Below are 23,889 nucleotides of genomic sequence, written 5' to 3'. Positions count from 1 at the left end.
AATGAAGTGATGTGACTGATTTAAAAGTAGAAGTCTCTTTAAGGGAGATATGCCCTTTTTCTGGGCGCTGATTGGCTCTGGTTGCATTCCGATCCTTAACTCCGCCCACCGGACTTTTGCATTGAAAAAGCTGTCACCTGCAGAAAAGGGAAACGGAAACACTAACATATTTGGTTTCAAGAATAAATAAAACATGGAACATACAGAATTCAAAATTGCTTTCAAGTGAGTCAATATTGAAAAATAAGCTATATATGTGGGAAATTACGTACAAATTAGCAAAGAATACTTTAAAATTTCCCGAACAATCAGCAGAGTCATATCTTTTGGGACAATGTCACACTGAGAAACGTTTTATTTTGAAGATCTCTAACGGAAGTCGCGCCAAAGTTCCTGTCAACTTGTCGTTTGTCCCTTTGCTGGATACAAACAGAAGGTTAGAATGGTTCATAGCAAGAATTTCTTTGAGTGATGGGAGTTTTCTGTTCTGTCTGGATGAATTTATAATGTTTATTTGACGAGAAGACAACATTGACTGTTTTAGGACTGTGGTAAGGAAAATAAAATAATATTCACTTTTTGCTAAAGCTAGCTACGTGTTTGCGCTAGTTTGCTAGCTTAATTTAAATGCACGTAAAATGTTCGGGACTTTCCATGTTTGAGTTACAGCATTTTTTAGTAGTTGTAGTGTTATAACTAATGTTAAAACAGGAAAGTACCCTTCCTTTGACCGACGACTGTCATCTGCATACAGCAGGTCGTCCTTGTGTCACGCGTCATGGCAGTTTTTCTTTGGTAACTTCACATGTGTCTGACTTCTTTTTAAGGCGGGTCAGCTTTCCCACGTGTGTCCGCAATATTTTACTCATGCTGCATCTGTGAATAGCTGCAGCACATGTCAGTCTATTAGCTTTTAAGTCGCACCTTTCAGCTGGTTTGGACGTGTTTACCTATGTGGAGTCCCTCTGTCCCTCCAGATTTGGCACCATGTCTGCAGCCCCCCCTCTCCGGCGGACAGACTCAGCCCGGGGGGACTTCTCCCCCCTCAAGCACTTTGTTGTGGCCAAGAAAAAGATCAGCGATGTGTTTGAACAACTGCTCAACTACGTGAAAGAGACTTCAGAGTTTGTGGAAGGTGGTTGTTTCCCCTGGAATGTCATTATTTCACGATTTGGAAAAAGTCCTTGAATGTTTATGTTTATACTTTTTTCACTGACAGACATCAGCGGGAATAAAGCCTTGGAGAATGTGGCCACTCTGGATCAGAAGTCTGAGATCCTGGCCTATGCGGACAAACTTGCTGTCATTAAAGAGGTGCTTGCTCGCAGGCACATGAAGGTGGCATTTTTTGGCAGGTGAGTTCATGTTCCACAGAATTGTTTACTTCTATACATTACCTAAGATTGTTGGGAAAAGTTTCGTAAAGTATCGTACTTTAACAAGTAGGTGCGTGTTATTTTTACAGCATTTTCCCCACAATAATAAAACAAGAAATAGCCCCTGTTTTAAAGATCAAATAAGTATTAAATTATAGATTTCAGATTAAGGGCTTGAGATGATATGTTGCTTCTTATTTCACATAAATTGTGGGTTCTTTGGATTTAGAACCAGCAACGGGAAAAGCACAGTGATCAATGCGATGCTGAGGGACCGTGTCCTGCCCAGTGGAATTGGCCACACCACTAACTGTTTTTTAAGTGTGGAGGGCACAGATGATGACAGGTCCTATCTCAAAACGGAAGGCTCTGAGGAGGAGAAGAGCATCAAGGTACATTTTTACGCTTTAGTTTTTACATTTCCTGCTTTTAGATAGTTTTGATCTAAAATAAGGAGAACTTTGCTTTTTTATGTGGGTTCCTCATAACCTTTTTGTTATTAATTCCCCCACAGACTGTAAACCAGATGGCCCATGCACTCCACATGGATGAGAGTCTGGATGCCGGCTGTCTTGTCCGTGTGTTCTGGCCAAAAACCAAGTGTGCTCTACTTCGAGATGACCTGGTTCTAGTAGACAGGTAACAGGATCAGTCATTTACTTACACTTACTTCTTTTTTTAATTTTACACTCTTCTGCTTTATTATTTTTTGCAATCATATATTTGCAAATATCAAATTGAATGTGTCACTCATTTCTTAGTCCTGGGACAGACGTAACATCACAACTCGACAGCTGGATTGACAAATTTTGCCTGGATGCTGACGTCTTTGTGCTGGTGGCCAACTCGGAGTCCACTCTCATGAACACGGTAATGACTGTCAACCCACACAAAGTTTATATTTAGTCAATATCCTAAAGGATTTACAGAAGATGGGGGGGATATGGGTGAACAATTATTGTTCCTTCTTCTTGAAAAGTTAAGTAAACATTCAAGGTTAGAGGATTCCTTTAGCCAAAAACAGACTAACTGGATGAATTCTGAAATAATATATTATGGGACATAAGTTTACACCCCTCTTGAAATGTTGATTTATTTTCAATTTTTTTTTACCCATCATATTACAGTTTGTTATCTTGATCCTGAGGGATGTTTGTATTATCTGACAAACACATTTGTTAATTGTTGGAGTTTACAGGTGAATGGCAAAAGATGAAATATGAAAATGGCCTTTTTAAAATTTAAAGTTGTCCTCAACTGTAATCGTATAGAACACTGTTTTTTGTTAATTTAACAGTACAATTAACAAAAAACAGTTTCTAGTTCTGCAGCTTTGGTTCATAAGTGTTTATTCAGGTTTATATGAATATTTATACAGCCTCTACTAAACTATCTCAGCAGCAATTAGAGCACACCCCAGAAAATAACATTTCTTCCATTAGACAACACCTTGGGTGTCTGAGCTCTACTGTCTGTTTTACATAGGTTACCCATTAAATTCCAAATTTATTTTAAAATTTTACTTTTAGTTTTTAGAGCCTTAAACGGTCAAGTCCCAGCGTACATCTCTTTAACCCCATACTCTTCGGCCCAATCCTGGAGGTCTTCCAACCAAACACCCGCTTTAAGACTAGAAAAGTCTCCGTCCAAGCAGTTTCTTCTCATCTTTGGAACTCCCTGCCATTGCCATGGCGTCAGATCGATTCCATTGAGTGTTTTAAATCCCAGGTCAAAACGTTTTTATTCAGGAGAGCTTTTAGTTGATTTTAGTCCTTGTTTTACTATGTCTTACTGTGTTTTTAGTTATTTTATTATTAATTATTGGTTTATATCACTTCTGTGTTTTGATTTGATTTTAAGCTCTTTTTGTAATACACTTTGTGATTCTTTCTGCGAAAAGTGCTATCAAAACAAAGATATTCTATTCACCCTTTCAGGAATGCCCCTCCCAGATTTATGATAAATGTTGTTTCTCTGAGCCTGTTTGTGGTTTCACACAGACAGGTTTCACTTGTTTTTGTCCAGTCAGGCATGGCCTTTAAGTCATCCATTCACCAAGCTCCATTAGTGGCTCTGAAAGGAAAAGCATACTCATGTTTCTTCCGCCTCTTGTCTTTTTAATGGAAACAAACCACACACTAAATAAAAAGTACAGGGTTTCCTCGTTTATTGGGGGTCTTGCGTTCTGAAAGTAGCCTATCAGCCTATCATTTTATTTTTTAACAATTGTTATAGATGTTTTAAGGCTTTAAAACCCCTCACTTTCTCAGACACATCAACATTTTCGCACTTTTCTCTCTTGTTTGAACTTTTAAAGTTTAAATCTTTGTTGAAAAATGACTGACGCATTCTATACAGGAGACATAACACAGAGGAGATTGACTGACAATAGACTACAGCCAATCAGGCTATAGAACACTGTTTAAAAAAAAAAAAAATCAGGCAAAGTTGCACAAAAAAAATCCATCATACAGCGTGACCACAAAATGAGAACCGTGATATACCAACACTTTAAAATGAGATGTTTCATGACTAGTCCTTATAATCATCTTTTCTTATTTTACAGGAAAAACATTTTTTTCACAAAGTCAATGAGCGACTATCAAAGCCGAACATTTTCATCCTAAATAATCGCTGGGACGCTTCAGCAAATGAGCCTGAATACATGGAAGATGTAAGTTCTTTTAGATCAGTAAAGATTTAAACCTTTTTCTGTCAGGAAGTTGGGCTACTTTTTAAGAAAATTAGTGTCATCAGGTTAATGAAAACTGTAAAATATTGTTTCTTAGTCACGTGTCCTCTCCTTTTGCAGGTGAGGAAGCAGCACACGGACCGTTGTGTCAACTTTTTGGTGGAGGAGCTGAAAGTTGTCGACCGTGAGCAGGCGCCCAATCGCATTTTCTTCATCTCTGCTAAAGAGGTGTTGAACTCGCGAATGCAGCGCGCACAGGGCATGCCTGAAACAGGTGGGCGTTAAAACGTTACATTTGCTGGGCCTTTAGATGAACTAAATCCTTATGCTGTACAGTCGTGCTGGGCAATAAGACGATACATATCATGTGGACGATAGAAAAGTGTCTTTTGTGCAATAGACCTCCGAATTTGTGCAATTTCTCTTCTATTGTTTCTATAATTTATTTATTTTTATTGATGAAGTTATGTTCTAAAATGTGTTTTCCTACTTAGAAAATTTAAAGTGTTGTGCTCTATAAAAACATTTTATCATTTTTTAAGAGAATAACTGAAAATTGTGGTATATTGTGATATATATCGTTATTGTGCCATAACATAATTTATACCGCGATATACATTTTTTTTCCATATCGCCCAGCACTACTGTACAGTACATAAAGATTTTTGTGTATATTCTCCTCTATTTAGACTCTCAGAGCAATTTTTCCTGTTTTTTTATTTCAATTGTCTTTCATTTTGTATAGAAAAACAGAGAAAAAAAGTTTTTAAAAAAATCAATGTAAATAGCAAAGTTGGAAACAGAAATTGTTATTTTTGTAGTTAAAAATTACAAACAAATTTAATATTAAAAAAGGGTATAAATGTACAATATAATGGACTAAATTAGGATTTTCTTTTTTAATTTGTTGCACATTTTCTCCAACAGGTGGCGCTCTGGCTGAAGGCTTCCAAGAACGGCTGAAGGAGTTCCAAAGCTTTGAGAGAAGATTTGAGGTTTGTGCAAGTGTGGGTTTTTGAAATGGTCAAATCAATTTATTTATAGTTATAAGATATTTAATTTAAAGTTATGCTTAGTCTTATAGGTATATTTGTATGGACAACTATTTTTTTGACATTCTTTAAGAAATGTTATCTATGCGCGTTTGTGAAAGGGTGTGCATTGTGTGGTTGTTGTGCTATGAGCTAAAAACAAAAGCAGTAGCAGCGGCGGACCGGTGTGGACCGTCACTGCCGCTGAGGTTTTTGACAGGCCTTTAAACTTAAAGCCGACACCCACCTCCTTCGACCAATCACTGTGCCTTTTCATCAACCTGCGTCTTCATTGCTGAAATCTAGATTCACTTTGGTGAGGGCATCAGTTACAGTTTGTTTCACGTTTTTGTGTTTTTTGTTGCGCATAAAGATGCTTTCAGGGAAAGCCTGTATTGTGTCAGATATGGGAGGAAATGATCAAAGCATTTCATTGACGCAATGTGCTTCCTTTTATTAGTAATTTCTTTGATTTGCAGTGTTTGTGTGTTTTTTTTTTTTTTTTTGCTTCAAGTACCTCAACACACAACTGTGACGTTACAAAAAGGCGGCTGTGGGACACAAGATACACACTCTGCTGCTGCCGTTTTCACTCCTCTTTTCACTTGTGTTTTGTTTTCTCTTAAGTTGAAAGTAGCAGGTGTCTATCTTGTCTGGGGTTACCCCCCACCACCACCCCAGACGGAGCACACGAGGTGGACATGTGCTCCGTCCAGCACCGGCGGCAGCAGCCGCTAAAGCCGTCACAGTAACTTGTGTGTTATGGCCTCGCAGGAGTGTATCTCGCAGTCAGCAGTGAAAACAAAGTTTGAGCAGCACACTATCAGGGCCAAGCAGATCACTGAGAAAGTCAAGAGCATCATGGACGACATCAACATTGAGGCGGCAGAGAAGCGGTGAGCATCCGGCATCGGAATGCATTTCTTTCACCTCCGAGTTTTAAATTTAGTTTTAGCTGATTTAAAGTGCCACTCCGATGAAAATCGTGTTTTTAAAATGTTCTTGTAGCATATTTTTTAAAGCTTAAAATTGTATTTCTGAGTATTTCCTTATTTAAATGATTTTGAATCTGGAGCAGACACAAAAATGATGTTTGAAAAACGTGTAGGTGTGACGTAGAAGCAACTACGGCAAGCCGCAAGCTCCCTGCTCCGTTCTGATGGATCCACTTACAGACAGATGGATCCATGTACGTCCAAAACTTTATGCCTGGATATCTCAAAATTTGTACTATTAGGCTGGGGGTGTGAGGGGCTAAAGCTAGTGTGGGAGTGTACATGGATGGATGATGGGAAGTATGGGCAGGCTTACTCCCGCCCACAACTTAGACGTGAATTTTTGATAAACAACTGCTGCTCTGCAGAAACTACGGCATAAAAAAACAACTTTTTGGGCTTTTCAAAATAAAAGACCACTAAGAACAATTTTAAATAGATCAAAAGATGATCCGAGGGGGACTTAAAGGATTTTTATTAAAATTGTCAAACTGATAATGTCCTTTTTTGTCAAACCCAGTAGGTTTTATGCAGGTACAGTTTACCAAATATTACATAAAAGTTAAAACATAGTGCTAAAATAGTCAAATATTGAGACATTTTCAGAGAATTTTTTTTTTTTATCTTTGCCAAATCCATTCATCTGTGAATGAGTTTCCTCGTTGTGGGGGTGTGGTGTTTCAGAGTGGAAGCTTTGGAGGCTAGAGAGAACCAAATGGATCGACTGGAGTTTGTCAGGAATCAGCTCAACCTGCTGATTGAGGAAATTAAGAAGAAGATCAAAGCGATCAGCGAGGACGTGGAGTATAAGGTAACACTGAGCAGGAGAGGCCTGAAACCCGACCGCTTATGTCAGCCGATCCTATTGTTGCAGGAAAAATAGAGGAAACTTGAGTTGTATCTCTTTAATTCTGTCAAAAATCATTCTTAGTTAGTTGGAAGTTGAATCATGTTATTTTTTTCACCCAGGTGTCCATTGCCATGGGAGAGGAGATCTGTCGTCTCTATGTAATTGTGGATGAGTTCCATGCTGACTTCCATCCTTCACCTCAAGTTCTTAAGATCTATAAGTCTGTAAGTAAAGCCAAAAATATACACTTAAGCTTTTTAGCTCATAATGTGCCTACATGATAAAAATATATTATAATTAATGTACATGTTTTCTTTTGCCCTTTTGCCTAATAAACTTTATAATTTAGGAGACACAATGGTATAGAAAAAACAGCAATATATATATATATATATATATATATATATATATATATATATATATATATATATATATATATATTTCTACAAAAATATAAAATGCATATTTTCTTCGATTTATACCTTTAAATAACTACAAAAGCAAAAATTTACTCTTCAAGAGATTATTAACGAATGATCAAAATTAAATCTTTTTATTTTTAGTTTTCCTTCATGCATCTATTAAAATGGCTAATTAATATAATATTTAATGTATCTTATAAAATTGATCAATTTTGTCTTTTAGTTGGGTCTTTTTTTCACATTTTGATTTTTGTATTTGCAAACAGGTGCAAAATCTGAAAAAAGAATTATTCATAGTGATAGTAAATCCCTTCTATATGAGACAGATCTATAGACAAAATAATAAAAAACCACAACAAAAACACTACTGGACTACATTAAAAAATACACATTGTAGTATAAACAAACACAAGGATTTTTTTTTTTTATTTGTCATTTTAAAAGAAAAGCTATACAATCGATTCTTAAAAATTGCCTGTTTTCCAATCAAAAATAAGAATACATTTTATATAATTTATGTCATATTAAATAAAGAGATTAACATAGTCAATTTTAGTCCATGTAATCTCAAAAAAGACCAAAATGTTTTCTATTTTTGATATCATCATATCTTTATTTTTGATTGCATATGTGACTAATATTCTAGACTATAAATTCAAATATAAATACATTTATCCGCCTACCTGTAAATCTGCACGTAACTGTTCATAGTACTATTCTGTATGTTTTATTCATATCTACCTCCTATCTAATTTATATTTATATATACGTTTATATTTACTGCTTTTTTGCACTTTTGGTTAGACATAAACTGCATTTTGTTACCTTGGGCAATGACAGTAAAACTGACTCTAATCTATTTGCCCATTTAAAAATGTTTAAGAAAAAGTTCTTATTTGAAAACTTGGCCTGAGCAAAAGGCAATTAAAACTAACCTATATAATACATTTATTATGGTAGAAATAATTAAAATAAATTGTTTTTGTTGATTTAGAAATGTAAAAATGCTCCTAGATGGGCAAATATAGCAGCTTGTGTACACGATTTTATCTTTGTTTCCTTTTTTAATGTCTTTTTCCTTTCAACAAGAAGTTTTTTAAAATTAAAATTTTCTTCTAACTTCATTTTTTTTTGTATTTGCAATATTGTTATTATTAAATGGCTAAATTTTGCAAACCCTCGTTGTTGACAGGAGCTCCTGTCCCATGTGGAGGAGGGGATGGGCAAGAACCTGGCCTTCCGCTGCACCAATGCCGTCAATGCCTCTGTGCAGTCCACTCAGAAATACATGATAGGTAACAAAACAAGTGCTAATATGTACAGAAACGTTAAAAACAAAACCTTTTGGAAAATTGCAGATTTTTAAAAACTGAAGCTTAAGAACAATTGTGATTTATTTCAGTTTCTCTGAACTTTTCCTACTTCAAGACTTCCATTCAGAAATTTTCTGAGAATGCTGCTTAACTTAGTCAGAAGCTCATGAGTACTCATCAGCATTCTGTAACTCTCAGGTCATCGCTATATTTACCCTCTTCTCTGAATGCCTCGTCCCATGCCTCATTATGCCTCAAATGCGTCACCGTGACAGGCACACAAGCGAGCTGTCCTCACTGACATTGATGCAGAAACGTGTTAACGTGTTTAATGATGTAAAAGGTTTAGCTGCTGCTGTAAAATTTACATTTTCTACTCCTTTTCCATTCTGTTCAGGGTTAAATAAGAGGTGAAAAGACTTCATTAAATAGTGATTCATTAGGTGTTTATGAAAAACAAGTTTATAACTTCTGGAATGTTCTTCCTCAGAGAGCATGCAGCCTCTTCTTCCTTCTGCGGTCCAGAGTCAGATTTGCATGCTGGTGCCTAACCGGACCCTTGACCTGAGCTACGACCTGAACTGCAGCACACTGTGCAGCGACTTTCAAGAAAACATTGAGTTTAGGTTCTCGTTGGGATGGCAAGCTTTAGTCCACCGCTTCCTGGGGTCAGTCAATGCTCAGCGGGCTCTCAAGTTGGTAGATCAGGTATCATTTTCACTCTTCATTTTTTTTATTTTAATGTTTGACGTCTCTCACAAAACTCTGCCTGGACTCCACAGACGTCTCGAACAGCGCTGCCCATGGCCCAAACGCCATCCTCGGGCCCACCTTCCATCGCAGCCCCCCCCAACAACGAGACCGGGCTCATGACCCAGGAGGAGCTGATGATAGCACTGGCCAACAATGTGGCCTCCCTCACTTCCCGCACTTCTATGACTGTTATCGTCGCTGGAGGAGTGGTATGTCGTTTTCACATGCAAAAATATGTGACCTACTTTTAACACTTTATTCTGTGCATCGAAATCAGGAAGTACAGGCTGGTTCCAAGAAGCCAAAATCCTGGAGACTTCTATAGAGAAATAAAAAGCTGTTACTCAGTAACTATTTTTGTTAAAATAACCATTTAACATGTTTTTGATAATCCTCATTTTTTCATATTATTTTGTCTGTAGCAAAGTTACTCAAGTTATTAACTGGCCATACAGAGACCTCAACAAAAGTTTATGGTCTCGCATTGATTGACCTATTTTCCCATGCCTGGTTTTAAAGTGGAAGGGGTGTGGCATTTCAACAAGCTCACTCCTAATTGGCTACAGTGGTTGCCATAGAAAAAAATGACACAGATTGACCAATCACTGCTTATTGATGACATCTGGTTCCAACATGGTGGTGTCCTTAACGTTAATTAAGGGTGACTGAATTGATTTTTTTTTTTAATGTTGGGACAAAATTAAAAATATAACACAATAATAATATGAACATTATAAAACAGTTTATTAATACATTTGTACAGAATAATAAACCCAACATAAATCAATAAAGTGAAAAAAAACAAACAGAAAATTAAAATAGGGGTCTGCTAACGAGAAATAATTCATCTTTAAAATGTTTAAATTGTTTAACTGTTTTTTATTTTTTTCTAAAGAGGCTAAATATATTTTCAATTCTTTTCCTCTACATTTTTTTAGTAACTTGGTCATTTTTTTGTTGTTTATATAATGTTTATAATTACGTTTATTATACATGTTTCACTGAAACAGAAGGCTGAGTCATCAAAGATGACTCCCTCCTAAACACTGAGACAATAGGAGAATCCACAAAAACATTTGGGCGACTGAATTAATTTGGTTGAGGCCGGAAGTAAACTATTTTCTATGTCACACTCACTCGGTCCAGTTCTCATGAACAGTCAATGGTTTAATCTTTTTTTTAGTAAGAAGTTATTTAAAAGATTGATAGTTGTTAAGTCTGATCAGCTATTGAAACTACTCTATGCTACTATTATTCTTTATTGAAAGTTAAAAAAAAGTTTTATAAATAAACTATCTTCCCTGATTTATGTGAAAATATTTGCCCAACAAGTTGCATTTGTTTTTCTACTCTTGCATTATACAATAATTGAGTGTTTTCTGTTGTGTTCCCCCCTAAGGTGTGGAAAACGGTCGGGTGGAGGCTCATCGCTCTGTCGGCTTCTCTCTACGGCTTGCTGTACCTGTATGAGAGACTCACATGGACCACAAAGGCGAAGGAGCGAGCTCTGAAGCGGCAGTTTGTGGACTACGCGACTGAGAAACTGCAGCTCATCGTCAGCTTCACAAGTGCTAACTGCAGTCACCAGGTCCAGCAGTAAGTTTGAATGTGTTGTTCAGGATCTCATGGAGTGATTCACTTTACCCATGATTCAGTTTCTTTCTTTTTTTTTTTGGGTCACGGTTTTGTAAATTTCAAAATAAAAGACTAAAATATAGAAAAAGCTGCTCTTTTTTAAAATGTGTTAATATTGATTGTGCCATCCCTACTTCTTTAGTATGATTTTGCCATGTTCTGTTGAATCAATTTTCAAATTTTGCATCATTTTTGGTAGATTTAAAGGATTATTTTTTATAATTTCAGAGAATACTATCATTGATTTCCCAATTTGCTGGGATTTTAATTCGTCTTGGTTACATATCAATAAAAACCTTCTCGCACACATGCGCACTAAGCTCATCCCCTGCCATCCTTCTCTTTTGTATCCGAGCTAAATAAATAAGTAGAATGACAATATGCCTTCTGTGTTGCCAGGGAGATGGCTACGACCTTTGCTCGGCTCTGTCAGCAGGTGGACCAGACACAGAAAGAGCTGGAGGCAGACATCCGTCAACTGACAGACAAGATAGATCAGATGGAGAAGGTCCAGAGTCGCTCCAAGAGCCTGCGGTCAGTGCAGCTCCTCCAGTCACTGAGAATCTCTAACAGATGTGGAGAAAAGGAGATGTTTATGAGGAATTCAGAACAATATGTTGAGGGAATTCTCTTAAATATTTCTCGTCTTGGATCATAAGTAAGAGTCTTTTATCTGAAATTCACGGATTTTGCTGAAGCAACCGTCCAACGTCCATGAATTTCTGATAATGGACACCTTGAAGGACATTATCACACTTTTACCATGGGCACTTACGAAAAAAAGAATTTAATTTTGTTAATTTTTAACATTTGAATAGTTGTTTTTAACAAGAAGCGGACTATTTTATATGCGATGTGAGGCGTCGTCATGGTAACGACTACAGAGCTTGCACCGACCTCACTCTCCTGATGAATAAAATCAAGAGACTCCCCCCAATCATCTTTACTTTTATTGTAAAAATGTTCTCAGTGGTCTTTTAATTCTGATTATGCCAATTCTAGCCAAAGTAATTTTAAAAAATGTCCTTTTTAGAACAGTTTCTCCAGAGCAGGAATACTTCATCTAGAATTTGCCTTAGAGTTGTGGGCGGGACTGTTAGTTTTTTTAACGAACACCCTACAGCCAATCAGAATTAAGTATTCACTCGTACTCTGTTATGGATAACTATAATGACCAAATTTCATCCTCATTTTTTTTTTTTTTAATTTTACTAATTTTTTTGTTTCGTTTTGCATTGCAGACATAAAGCCACAGAGCTGGAAAGACAACTAGAGGAATTTACACACCAGTACCTGCAGCCACAGGAGTGAAGATGCTCCTGCTCATCCCTCGGCTCTTATGGAGCTCCTCATTCCGTACATCAGAGCCCTGCTTACAAATCTTTTACAGAAAACATTACAATAAAAAAATCAACTAAAGAACAAAATTTCTAAAGCTAGAATGCAGATGTTGATCAGAGAAACTCAACTACAATCACTTCATGTAAAAAGAAATCTGATGGTTTAATTTCTATGAAGTTGTAATTTAGAAGAATCATAACTTTAATATGATTTGTTCCTTAGTTATGAAAATGCATACTCCAGCACTCATTTTCAAAATGTTTCTTTAAGATTAATAAATTTGATCAAGTATTCGTCTAAACATAAATCCACATAAAAACACTTATTAGAAAAAACTTTTTTTTTTTTTTTTACTAAAGTAAGAAAAACAAGAAATCTCCAAATGAAATCTTTAGGTTTAACAATCAAATCTAATGTATTTGACATTTTTTAGCAACCTTTCAAATATTTTATTTTGTAATATTCTATTTATACATGTTATACAGTACCAGTTAGGCCCAATTATTTTGTGATTTTTTTTCTTTTGAACAAATGTAGAAATACTCCCAGAATGTATTAAATGGTTCTCAAACTGGACTGTGTGCTTTTATATGAACGTTCCTGAACTTCCTGAAAACAAACAAAAGGGAGTTCTGTGTCGGATGCAAATGCACCAAGCCTCATATTTCACCCGTCAAAGCCTTAAAAACTCATCACTTTTCAAAATAACATCAACACATACTGAAAATCTTTGTTATTTTTTTTTTATTGGTCACAATAACTCATGGCAACATACCAGTATCACCAAGCCACTGTACAAATACAAAAAAAGGGTTTGGTGTGAAAAAGACTATAAAAATTATTCCATAACAAGTGATTATAATTTCACACAATAGCACTGTAAAAGAATTATATGGCACCAAAGTCCCTGGTCTCTTTACTGGCTAAAAGACATTAAAAAATGATAAAAGAACAGGTTGTAAGAGGCAAGAGACTGCAGGTCTGTGATGGCAGCCATGCGATTTATGGCGAGGTTGAACTCCATGGAGAAAGTCACCATAAACTGCCAAGCAGTGACCGCTCTCAGCGCTGATCGATACACGACACCACCAATACCGATAGTAAAAATCCATTCATCTGATTGATTTTAGACAAAAAAGGAAGAAAGAGAGCAACAACGTGAAGTAAAATGAAGTCAAGCACCTCTCTTTGATTTTAGAGTTTACTGCACTAGTTGCGTGAGTGAACTGCACAGGCACACGTGTTTCTATTCCAGGCTCCAGCGGCTGATTTACACAGAGCAACAACATGTTTGCCTGCTAAACATCACTGTCTAACGCAGAGCGTCCCCTTCTCCCTCTCTCCTCATCGCTTAAGGACTGTGGTGTTTCGTGGGTGATCCACAAAGCTCTGGAAACATGGAAGCTGGAACATTTTAGGAAGAAAAAAATCTGGAACATTTCACTGTTTCAAAGGATAAAATTGCAAAGCTAGATGGGAAAAAAATTAATTGGCAAGATATGTTTTGAAATAGGTGGAGTTACTGATGAAACAAAGGAATTTCTGAATTTTTTTTTCTTGAATCAGACAATTAACGCAACATGGGAATTTCCAACGTGTGCAGATGACAAAGTTTTAACGGCTAAAATAGGCAGCGACTCAATTCAAATTTTATTTTAAAGCACAAATTTAATCGAAATGTACGTTTTCAAGGGTATTTTAATTGAGTTTTTCAGCATTCTGAATTGATAAATAGAAAGTTCTAATACAAAATTGAGAAAAAAAAAGTTTAGGAAACTTTTTAATAGTCAAATTTATGATGGGATGCAAAGCAAGCCACAGAAAAAAATGATTTTTTTGCTCATTTCAGGAAATTTGTGTGAATTTTCCATCAGGACGTAAATGCATGAACTTGTCGGGACACGAACATCCCACTGAAAGAGGAAACGTATGGAGCAAGTGCTGCCGGGATCAGGACCGGGAAGGAAAACCACAGTTTTTGTTTGGGCAACACGTCAGCTCCAGACTGAAACGCAAACGAGGCCGTTTTCTGAACACGGAGAAGATTGGCACTTGAAAAACACAAGCAGTTTTTTTTGACAAGTTTTCAGTTCACAGCCTGCAGATAACATTGGCACAAATGAGGATGAGACGTATCACATCCCACACACAGCAGATATTCTCAGGCTAAATACTATCACTGCTATTTTTAGTAACTCTCTCGGGATGGATTTGTTATTAAAGCCAAGGAAAAAAAGGACATTAAAAAACAGAAAATATTACATAGAAATAGAATTCCATAAATGTGAAGCAGTTTGGATGTTTGTTGGCTTAGTGTACATCAGAATGTGCTTCGATCTGGAAAAAAGAAACCCACTATTGATCCGTCATTTATGGCAAAATGAGCTTTTCTTATGAAGGATAATGTAAGGCAGAGGCGCTGCCACATCATAACGATGCAAAAACTGTCCTTCCTACAGTGCAGGGGGGCTCAAACATGTGTTCTTAGGCACCTGGGACAGCTGATGAATAGGTCCAACTTACATGTAATGAATGTGTGGATGTAAGCCTTTTGAGGAGTAAAAATAAAAAAAAGATGAACATTCTTAACCAGAAATATCATTTCTAAAGTTTCTTTTGTTTTGTACTACTGTCTGAGTGCAATTCTAGTTCTCTAAGTGTACATTCTGTCTACAGGGTGAACTCTCTTCACTAGAAATAACAGTTTAAAATGTGTTTTGGTGAGAAAAAATTACAGTGTTAATTTTTTTTTCCTTCTTTTTTTTTTTTAAACAGACCTATGTTGGTTCTAGTGTGATTTTGGGAGCACAGTCACTCATTTTACACACTGACAACAACAACAACCCATTGATTCTTCATTGAAGGGAAAAAAATTGTAAAAATAAAAAAAAAGGGGACATCATCTTCTTTCATGTCCTCAGGAGATGCAGACATATCCACTCTGGTCCTGACGTGAGGACTTTTAAAAGACTCGCTCCCGCTCCTTCTGGCTTCCACTATTGCACAGTCCAATGGCGGGAAAAGCCTCTGCGTCACGTAATGTTGCCCTTCTACAGTTTCCATCTAGGGCAACAGGAGGAGTTCATCTCAACTTTGAGAAGAAAAAAAAAAAAAAAAACATCTTTAGGCCACAGGAAGTAGGGATAAACTCAGCTCTTCACAGCCATACCACACTGCAGACGATATGACGGAATGGAAGCAGTCCTCTGATATCTGATGATTTGATACCTTGGCCCGCATTAGTCGAAGCCAAAGCATTCTCTCTCAAAAAAAAAAAAAATTAAAAGTCCTCAATCTCCTACACTTTGATTTTTTTTGTTTTTCTTTTTTACTTTGGAAAGCTGAATCCAGTGAAAACAGAATCCTTTCAAAATAAGAGCATGTGGTGAAAAATGATGGGGAGTGAAAGCATTAAAAAGAAAGAAAAAAGTTACCCACTGCCATATCTTAAAACAACAAATTAAAAAAAAAAATTTAGGCCAAATTAAAATCTTTAAAATATTGTTTTTGAACATTTATCCTAAACTTTTAATATTTTATTAATCTTTAATCTTATTCCAATCTAATTAAATTGAGTTGGTGTAAATATGATTTTTTTTTAAAGTAAAATTATTAAAGAAAAAAAAAACCTGTAACGTAAACTACAAAAATATATACATAACACATTATATATGCATATAGGATGCATACATACACACATAATGCTATACATATATACCGTCTTTTATATATACATTTATTTTATACACTCACAATAATTCTGTTTGTTACTAATGACAAGAGATGCACTTTTTTGGCCCCCCAGAAAAGAAAAAAAAAAATTCTACTTCAGCTTTTTCCAAATATTCTATGCTTTCTTTAATTCTGATTGGACAACTCCACGGAACGGTTTTTAATTTTGGTTGCCTGAAAATTAAAAAAAGAAAAAAAAAAAGAAAAGGAAGTAAAAATTGTTCTCACAGGTGGGTAGGTCACCAGCAACGAAGACAGCTGGTTAAAAAGTCGACACAAAGTGCACCCCTTAGTTGGCCGAGCACCCCCCTCCCCTTCCCTTCCCTTCCCCTCCCTCCCTCCCCAGGCAGATGAGTTGGAATACAAAAGGGCGGGACTGCAAATGTAAGGTGGCGGGCAGTGATTGAATAAATCCGGCCGGAGAGGATGGTTTAGTTCCAGATCCGGAGGAAACTGTCCCAGGATCCGGTGGCTACAGCCATGCCGTCTGACGTCACTCCTAAGCAGCTCACTCTGTTGTCGTGGCCCGCCAGAACGCCTAGGGACGACAGAAAAGAGTTAGGACCGAAACAGTCACCGTGTTCTGGAGAGCAATAAAGCAAATAACACAACACAGTTTGGTTTAAACTTTATTGGTTAACTATTTTTCTGTAGCAATTTGATTTTTCTTAAGTCTATGACTGTCAAAGTGGAAGTTTAATAAAAAAAAAAAAAAAAAATCAGCCTCAACCACCTTCTCTGTTCTGTCACAATTCTGTCACTAAAACTGGTACAAATAAACGTGAATCCACTCTGAGCAACTTTATTAGCAGCATCCTCATAACAATATATTGCTGCATTTTTACTATGAGGGATGTCTCCATCAAAGTTTTTTGGCTCCGATTCGATTCCACATAATCAGATATGGATTGGGAACTTGTCGATACAGAGTCCTGATCTGATACTTTTGAGACATATTTAAAAATATCAAATGTAAATAAAAGATCCAGGTTTTCACCCATTTCTTATTTCACAAACCTTCTTTTATCATTTAACCTCTCGACGCAAATATGCATGAAAGCACTTGGGCTCCAAAATGACCTTAATTTAGCAACTACACAAAAGCGAAAACACAAATGAATTTTGTTTTCTTAGCTGGAAATCAATCCAGGTGTCAAGGGTTCACACTGTGAAGTAGCTCGAACAATTAAGTAATAATAATTCAACTATCAAGTAGAAAAAAATGGTTCACTATTTTACTAGTTTTAGTATCTTCAGAACTATTGAACCTTTTTGATCACATGTGATTTATATCTATTAAAATAAAGGCTTTCTTTTAAATCGTTGTTTGTAGTGCGAATTTGATGAGTATCATGACTAGCTCAAAGTAATCATGTAATAGTTTTGGTTGTTTTTTTATTTTTAAAATCAATTTTTGCTAGAACTTGCACTTTGTAGACGGTCCCTTGGCAGCAGTCTCTCTCTCTCTCTCTCTGTCCGCGCCAAAGAAAGCGCCATTCTCATTAAAAAAAAAATATCTATATATTTTTAATGCCTTTGTAGGTAATTGTTTGCGTTACGACAAAACAAGAGAGGCGCTTGCTTTTAGTTTAAATCATTTTTTAAAGTTTTTAAGCTTCAAATATGTTACTGCTAACTTTTCCAAACTATTTGGTTGATCATTACGGCAATAAAATGTTGTAATACGTTCATGATATGCAGACTTTTAGTAGTGTATTTATCTGCAAAAATAAGCTTGATCATAATAACGGGAGTAAAATAAATACATGATCCTTGATCTGGATACAACCTCCGATTATGATAGTCGGAAACTATGTGATCAGGCCTGATTATGATCACTTGATTGGATTGGGGCATCGCTAAAATTTATGGGGAATGGGAACAATTCTTGTGGAAAAATCATATTGAGCAAAGACTCGTGGTTTTTGTTTGTTTAATGCAGATTTCTTTTTTCTTTGAAGTCAAAAGCTATTCTTCTGTTTTTTGCTTTTTTTTGCGAAAATAATTTCATATGTTTTTGTTAACTTTGCTAACCAAGGAAAAAATGTAGCAAATGTATTTTAGACACATGATTGAGCGACTTGAGAAGCGTTCAGTAGTTTCTAATCCAGTAGTTTTTCAAAATAAAACTTGCTTTAGAACCAGATTCTTTAAAAAAAAAAAAAAAAAAGACTAATCTTGTTTTTCTAAAGTTTGGAAATATAATTGAAAGCAACATCTATTTAAAGTTACTGTTTTATTTGATGCTTTAGATAATATTAAGTAAATTAAATTTGAACGCCCATCCCTAAATTTTACAGAATAAATATGAAGTTATGAAAAATCTCCAACAAATCTGAATTGGAAAAATGGGACTCACACAATAAAACTTAATGCTTAAAAAAAAAAAAACGTAATAAATGCATTTAAAGACAAATTAGCCCGTTAACACCGGGCATGTCACTCTTTGACCTGCTGCAAGTCTTCGACTGTTTATGCAATAAATATAAATCAAGCTTAAAAGTGGCGCCGATATGCAAAGCCGCTTTTCTCCATGTCAGTATCAGCAGATTTACATTGAATGAGTTAGCACTTCACTACCTTAAAGTGTTGCATAACACCACAATGCTGCTTTTCTGTTTCAGATTAAACAGAAATCTAATTTATTGCTTAAACAGTAAAAAATTTACGTTAAATCAAAGAACGCCAAGACTCGAGCTAAAGCTTCGGTTTTTAAGGGTTAAAAAATATAAAACAGTAAAAGAAAAAGAATCGGTCACCTGCACGATCTCCTTTCAGAGTGTCCCAGACGTTGCAGTTAAAGTCATCGTAACCTGCCAGGAGGAGGCGGCCGCTCTTCGAAAAGGCCACAGAGGTGATGCCACAGATGATGTTATCGTGACTGTACACCATCAGCTCCTGGTCGGCGCGCAGGTCAAACAGCCGGCAGGTGGCGTCATCTGAGCCGGTGCCAAACGCGTTTCCATTGGGGAAAAACTAAAAAACGTGAAGCAAAACAAATCAGGGCTCCATTCAGTGATTCTTATATGAACTATTTGTCTCAAACTCACGCAGACGGCGTTGATGTCAGAAACGTGTCCGGTGAAAGATTGTCTGCACATGCCGTCGCGGACGTCCCACAGCTTGGAGGTGGCGTCACAGGCTCCGGACACGAAGGTCTTGAAGTCTGGGCTCAGGGACAGGCTCATCACATCACCCGTGTGGCCGGTGAAGCTGGTGGCTTGCTGGCCTGTTTCTATGTCCCAGAGTGCACTGCATGAAAGGACGACACAGGTTTTTTTTTTTTTCCTTCCTTTGAAAGAACAATATAAATCTTGAGGAAAACAAATTTAAACGATCAAAATGTAGTATTATAATAATATGTTTCAGGGAAACAAAAAGATGGACCGGGGGGGCAAATTGTGGCCATTTTATAAGAATAGGAATATTCCTAAATGTTAAATTCACTGTTTTGACTGCTCACCAGGTGGTGTCTCCAGAGCTAGTCAGGATCTGGTTGTCGTCCAAGAAGCGACAGCAGGACAGATAACCTTAAGACAAACAGAAGATACACCTCAGATGCAAAGAAATGTCCTTTATTCCTGTTAATGGCCTTGAAAAATCGCATCAAAATCACTACTCGTAGTTTCAAAGTAACTAATTGTAGTTTAAAAGGAAAAAAAATATTTATTTTTCCTTTTAAGAACCTGAATAAATGTCATTTCTTCATTAAAACTATGCTACATGTAGATCCAAACACACTTGAAATCCAAGATTTCCAAAGAGTCACAAAACTAGGCTCACCTGTGTGTCCAGGTAGCTCTCGAGTGACACGTACGTTGCCCTCCCGGGTTTTCAGGCTGTATATGGAGCAGATGTTGTCCAGACCCCCGCAGGCCACATAATTCCCAGAAGGGGCGTATGCGCATGTCATCACCCAGGAGGAGCGCAGCGGGATGGCATGCATCTGATTAGAAGGAGAGTCATATTTACATATCAGTTACACAACATCCAGAAGATGATCCTAAATGAACACAAAGAAGGAGCCGTTAAACTAAAGTTTTTGCTCTTTTATGATCCTATAATGCAAATTAAATTCATTAGATATGAAACAATCAAATTTAAATACAACAGGGAAAGCAAAAAGTAGTACTAACAAGTTTTACCAGGAGCATCTGATGTGGGCAGTGATTTATTATTGCACAATGAGCTGCAGTTTAGTCAGAAATTTCTAATTTACAGGAAAATAATTATAGTAAAAAGGCTAAAAAAAATGGCCCAAGTTACGTTAATATAATACCAAAATATGAGCTTTACTTCCAGATAATAGGTTTTCTTCATTAACAGAGCTACATATATACAACTGTAGTCAAATTAAACTAAAATATACCTCTAACCTCTTAAAAAATAAAGAGTATCTAAGTTAAAGAGCCACAGATTGGTCTTGATCTTACCTTGTTTGTTGTGTAGCTGTCCCAAATGATTAACTTCCCATCCTGGGAGGCACTGACAAGTAATCTGAAAGGAGTAAAGCAGCGTCACACTCTGTTCACGTCTCTAAAAAAAACGTTCATAATATAAAATACATGCACTTGAAAGCAATGACAGGCAAATCTACAGTGCGGGACTGCCAGACTTCATTAGAAGAAGCTCAAAAAAGCATCCTCTTTTCCTCCCCTCCTCGTGAGGAGTCCCTTTTAATGCACCTCTCTATGTAATATTTATTAAGAAGAGCTTCTCTAGCAGGTTGGGGGGCAAAAAGAAGCTGTAATCCCAAAAATGACTAAAAAAAGCACAAGTATGACGGGGAACACTGGAGGAAAGATGCTGATGAATAAACAGTTGGAACCTCTTCATCCCATCTTAACAGGGTTTTTCCACCTCTTCAGAAATAGTCTGATAATATTTTAGAAACACCAACAAATTCAAATGTAGTATTAAATATTCTTAAATAGAAGAAACTTACAAAAGTAGGAAAATAAAATAGGAAAATAGTTGTTTTTATTAGATGTGGATCAGAATTAGTGCATAGCATGCAGACTCTTACATTATCTGCAAAGTTCTCATATTCCACTTGAGTTAGTTCATAAAGAGCAGTTTGTGAGATCATTTCTATTATCACCCAATTAACATACATCAAAATGACCAATAAATTTGCATTAAGCATAAGATTTGACAAACAAAGAGATCTTACAAACAGCTCTTGCAAGAAAAGAAGGTGATGTGGTTTTCTGCTTCTGAGCCAGGCAAAAAAAAAAGCTGCTCAAAGTTAACATATAAAAACAGTGCAAGTGTTTAGATAGCTAAAGATAAAAAGGTGGCAGGAGTGATAACTTAGAGTGGTATTAGTCGTATTAGTGAAATACTGTGGTTTAAGTAGCACTGATAGAAGTTTAACCCCACACCTGAGACCGTCCTCACTGACCCAAGAGCATTGTATTATGGAGACAAAAAGGCAGAAATAAAGATGGAGGAACAGATACATTAAAATAGTTTGAAACATTTGGTTGGAAATGGCCTTTTCTTTCCTGCATTTTCATTTTTTTATTAAAAAAAAAAAAAAAAAAAAGACAGCCTTATTGAATTTTAACTTTTGAATGTTTTATAGTTTTTATTGTATTAGGTTTTGATTTCTGTATATTTTATGGATTTATTATATGTTTAATATTTTTACTATTTTGAACTAATAGATTTTAATTGTTTTTATTCTTTTCAATTTGTGTGGCGATTGCAAGTGGTTGGCCACTTTGGAATTTCCTTCGGGGTTCTTTATGTGCTGCTCATTCATGTGTTCTGAGTAATAATCTTTAGTACTAAATTCAATTTCATCTCCCAATCACAATTTAAAAAAAATATTAGAGCTAAATCACCTAGTTCTAATGAAAAAAATATAATATTGTTTTATCAAATTTAATACATTTTACTTTAAACAAATTTCAGCCATTTTTCCAGGCAAAAAAAACATATTTCAGTTTGTTTTAATAAAGAGTTTCTAGCTTTTGGGTGAAAGTTCGATTCTTAATCAGAACAAAACATTTGTGTGAAAAATGTTTATGGACAACCACTGAATTTTTTTTTTTTAACTGAAATTTTAAATATAATTAGTTGAAATGTGGTAAATCGTTTACCAAATTTTATTGCAAAATCTAACATGACACCAGTATACTGGCAGTGACACCATGTTTAATTGTAAAATAGGTTTTGTGTCGATTTTAATCGCAGCTATATCATGACCACCTTCCAACCATGGCGATCCGTGACCACGCCCATTTACAGCAGCCGATGCTGTGTCCTGCATACAGCGTGAGTCTTGGGTGACCTCTTCTTGCAGGGATGTTCGCTTCCGATTTAAAGCTACTTTAATGCTTCAGTTTGTGGGCTTATAAAAACCCAAAGAACAGAATCCACAAGTCGTACAAGCAGAACATGAATCCACCAAAAGATCATTTTAAACTATATTTCAGTTATAAAACTAAACGATGATTAAAAAAAAAGCAAAAAAATAAACTGTATTTAGTATTAAACCTAAAAAATGTTGGAATAGAGAAGGCTGTTGTTATTATAGATGAAACTTTACAATTAACATGAAGCTAATGATTCTCAATATGACTACAACTCTACCTGGAATCGCTCCCCCAGTGCATTGCATAGATCTTGGCCAGGTGGCCCCTGAGAGTGCGCCGTGTCCGCATCTGTATTCGGCCCACTGAGTCCAGACCAGCTGTGATCTGACAAGAAAAAAAGAAATTTAAATGAAACTGCAGACAAAATAACGTAACAGTCAAAAACTCTTGTTTTAAATTAGATAGAGCCTCTAACCTGAGACAGTGTGGAGTCGCAGCAGGCTTTCCTGGCATCCTGCAACAAGATGGAAACATTCACAACAATTCTAGGCTCAACCTATTAAATAATGGCATAAATGACACAATAAATACTTTTTTTCTTGAAAATATAATCCTTAAAATACAGTCTTTCTAAAATAATTTTTTGCTAAAAAGCAGCGTGACAATTCATTTATGCATCAATGTCCTGTGGGAAATGAAATGAATCATGGTGTCAGTGATCATGTAGACACATAACCAAAGCGTCATACAACTGCATGAATAAACACATGCTTGCACATAAACACACACACACACAAAAAAGTTGGCATACCCGGATCTGATTGCGTAGTTGCTCGGCTTCCAGCCGTAACTGTTCCAGCTCGCTCATTGTCCCTGTGAGATGTGCTCAGGCCACGCTTTGCTATAAACACACACAATCACGCACGCACCCACTCTCACACACCCACTCCACACACACAGACCAGCAGCTGACACCTGCAACAAAGCGACAAAAATATTATAAGATCAACAGGCAGATAGCAAAGGATGGGAACTTCTCCCTCAGACAAACATAAATATCCTGTTTGGGCTCAGGGGAGGAAAAAAAAGGAAAAAAAGGGGGAGGGTGATGCGATTGGACTGTGCTGCTACCCAGACCCACCAGGGGAATAGGGGATCTGGATGGCAGCCTGGAGGGTGGGCTCGCTCTTCAAACAGCTTCAGTCTGGTTCAAAAGGCCATCTGAACTGGGCCCTGACCTTTCTTCACTCAATCAGCCTTTTGTGTTGCTGCGTTGCACTATTTGCTCTGCCCACAGCTGTGTCTGTGTGCTGTGAGAGGGAATGCCATGAACTGTGGGCAAATCGAGATGGTTTAGAAGATATTATGTCTAGTGAAACAGAGGGGAGGAGTGCATTTATGCTGACATTTTGAATGTGTAAAAAAA

At 36.5% G+C, this 23,889-nt stretch overlaps 2 protein-coding genes across 4 annotated transcripts in view; one reads left to right on the top strand and one right to left on the bottom strand.

The window, feature by feature from the left end:
• The first annotated feature begins 239 nt into the window (after positions 1-239).
• mfn1b (mitofusin 1b) lies at positions 240-15,688 on the top strand. Of its 2 annotated transcripts, none has more exons than XM_024278296.2 (18): positions 240-436; positions 978-1,135; positions 1,220-1,355; positions 1,606-1,768; positions 1,891-2,015; positions 2,138-2,246; positions 3,943-4,050; positions 4,189-4,342; positions 4,996-5,063; positions 5,874-5,995; positions 6,779-6,905; positions 7,064-7,168; positions 8,559-8,661; positions 9,170-9,387; positions 9,462-9,641; positions 10,832-11,028; positions 11,467-11,601; positions 12,309-15,688. In XM_024278296.2, exons 1-18 carry the CDS (start codon positions 255-257, stop codon positions 12,376-12,378), a joined length of 2,460 nt encoding a protein of 819 aa, XP_024134064.2. In that variant the 5' UTR covers positions 240-254; the 3' UTR covers positions 12,379-15,688. The 2 variants fall into 2 exon arrangements, with proteins under 2 accessions (XP_024134064.2, XP_024134063.1); XM_024278295.2 differs by having other exon boundaries at positions 386-551; positions 12,309-15,526.
• The window catches only part of LOC112150213 (guanine nucleotide-binding protein subunit beta-4), a 16,463-nt gene continuing 5,725 nt past the window's right edge, over positions 13,152-23,889 (bottom strand). For both annotated transcript variants that reach the window (XM_024278298.2, XM_024278299.2), the window contains exons 2-10: positions 23,275-23,438; positions 22,939-22,977; positions 22,741-22,847; positions 20,574-20,637; positions 19,924-20,086; positions 19,604-19,670; positions 19,191-19,392; positions 18,900-19,116; positions 13,152-16,678 (exon numbers count right to left, since the gene is read on the bottom strand). In XM_024278298.2, the coding sequence (XP_024134066.1) occupies positions 16,572-16,678; positions 18,900-19,116; positions 19,191-19,392; positions 19,604-19,670; positions 19,924-20,086; positions 20,574-20,637; positions 22,741-22,847; positions 22,939-22,977; positions 23,275-23,331 (1,023 nt within the window). In that variant the 5' untranslated portion in view covers positions 23,332-23,438 and the 3' untranslated portion in view covers positions 13,152-16,571. The remainder of the gene's footprint in view (positions 16,679-18,899; positions 19,117-19,190; positions 19,393-19,603; positions 19,671-19,923; positions 20,087-20,573; positions 20,638-22,740; positions 22,848-22,938; positions 22,978-23,274; positions 23,439-23,889) is intronic.

The sequence above is a fragment of the Oryzias melastigma genome, linkage group LG4 (assembly GCF_002922805.2).
Source record: "Oryzias melastigma strain HK-1 linkage group LG4, ASM292280v2, whole genome shotgun sequence".
NCBI classification, from domain to species: Eukaryota; Metazoa; Chordata; class Actinopteri; order Beloniformes; family Adrianichthyidae; genus Oryzias; species Oryzias melastigma.
This window is presented reverse-complemented; position numbering and strand designations above follow the sequence as displayed.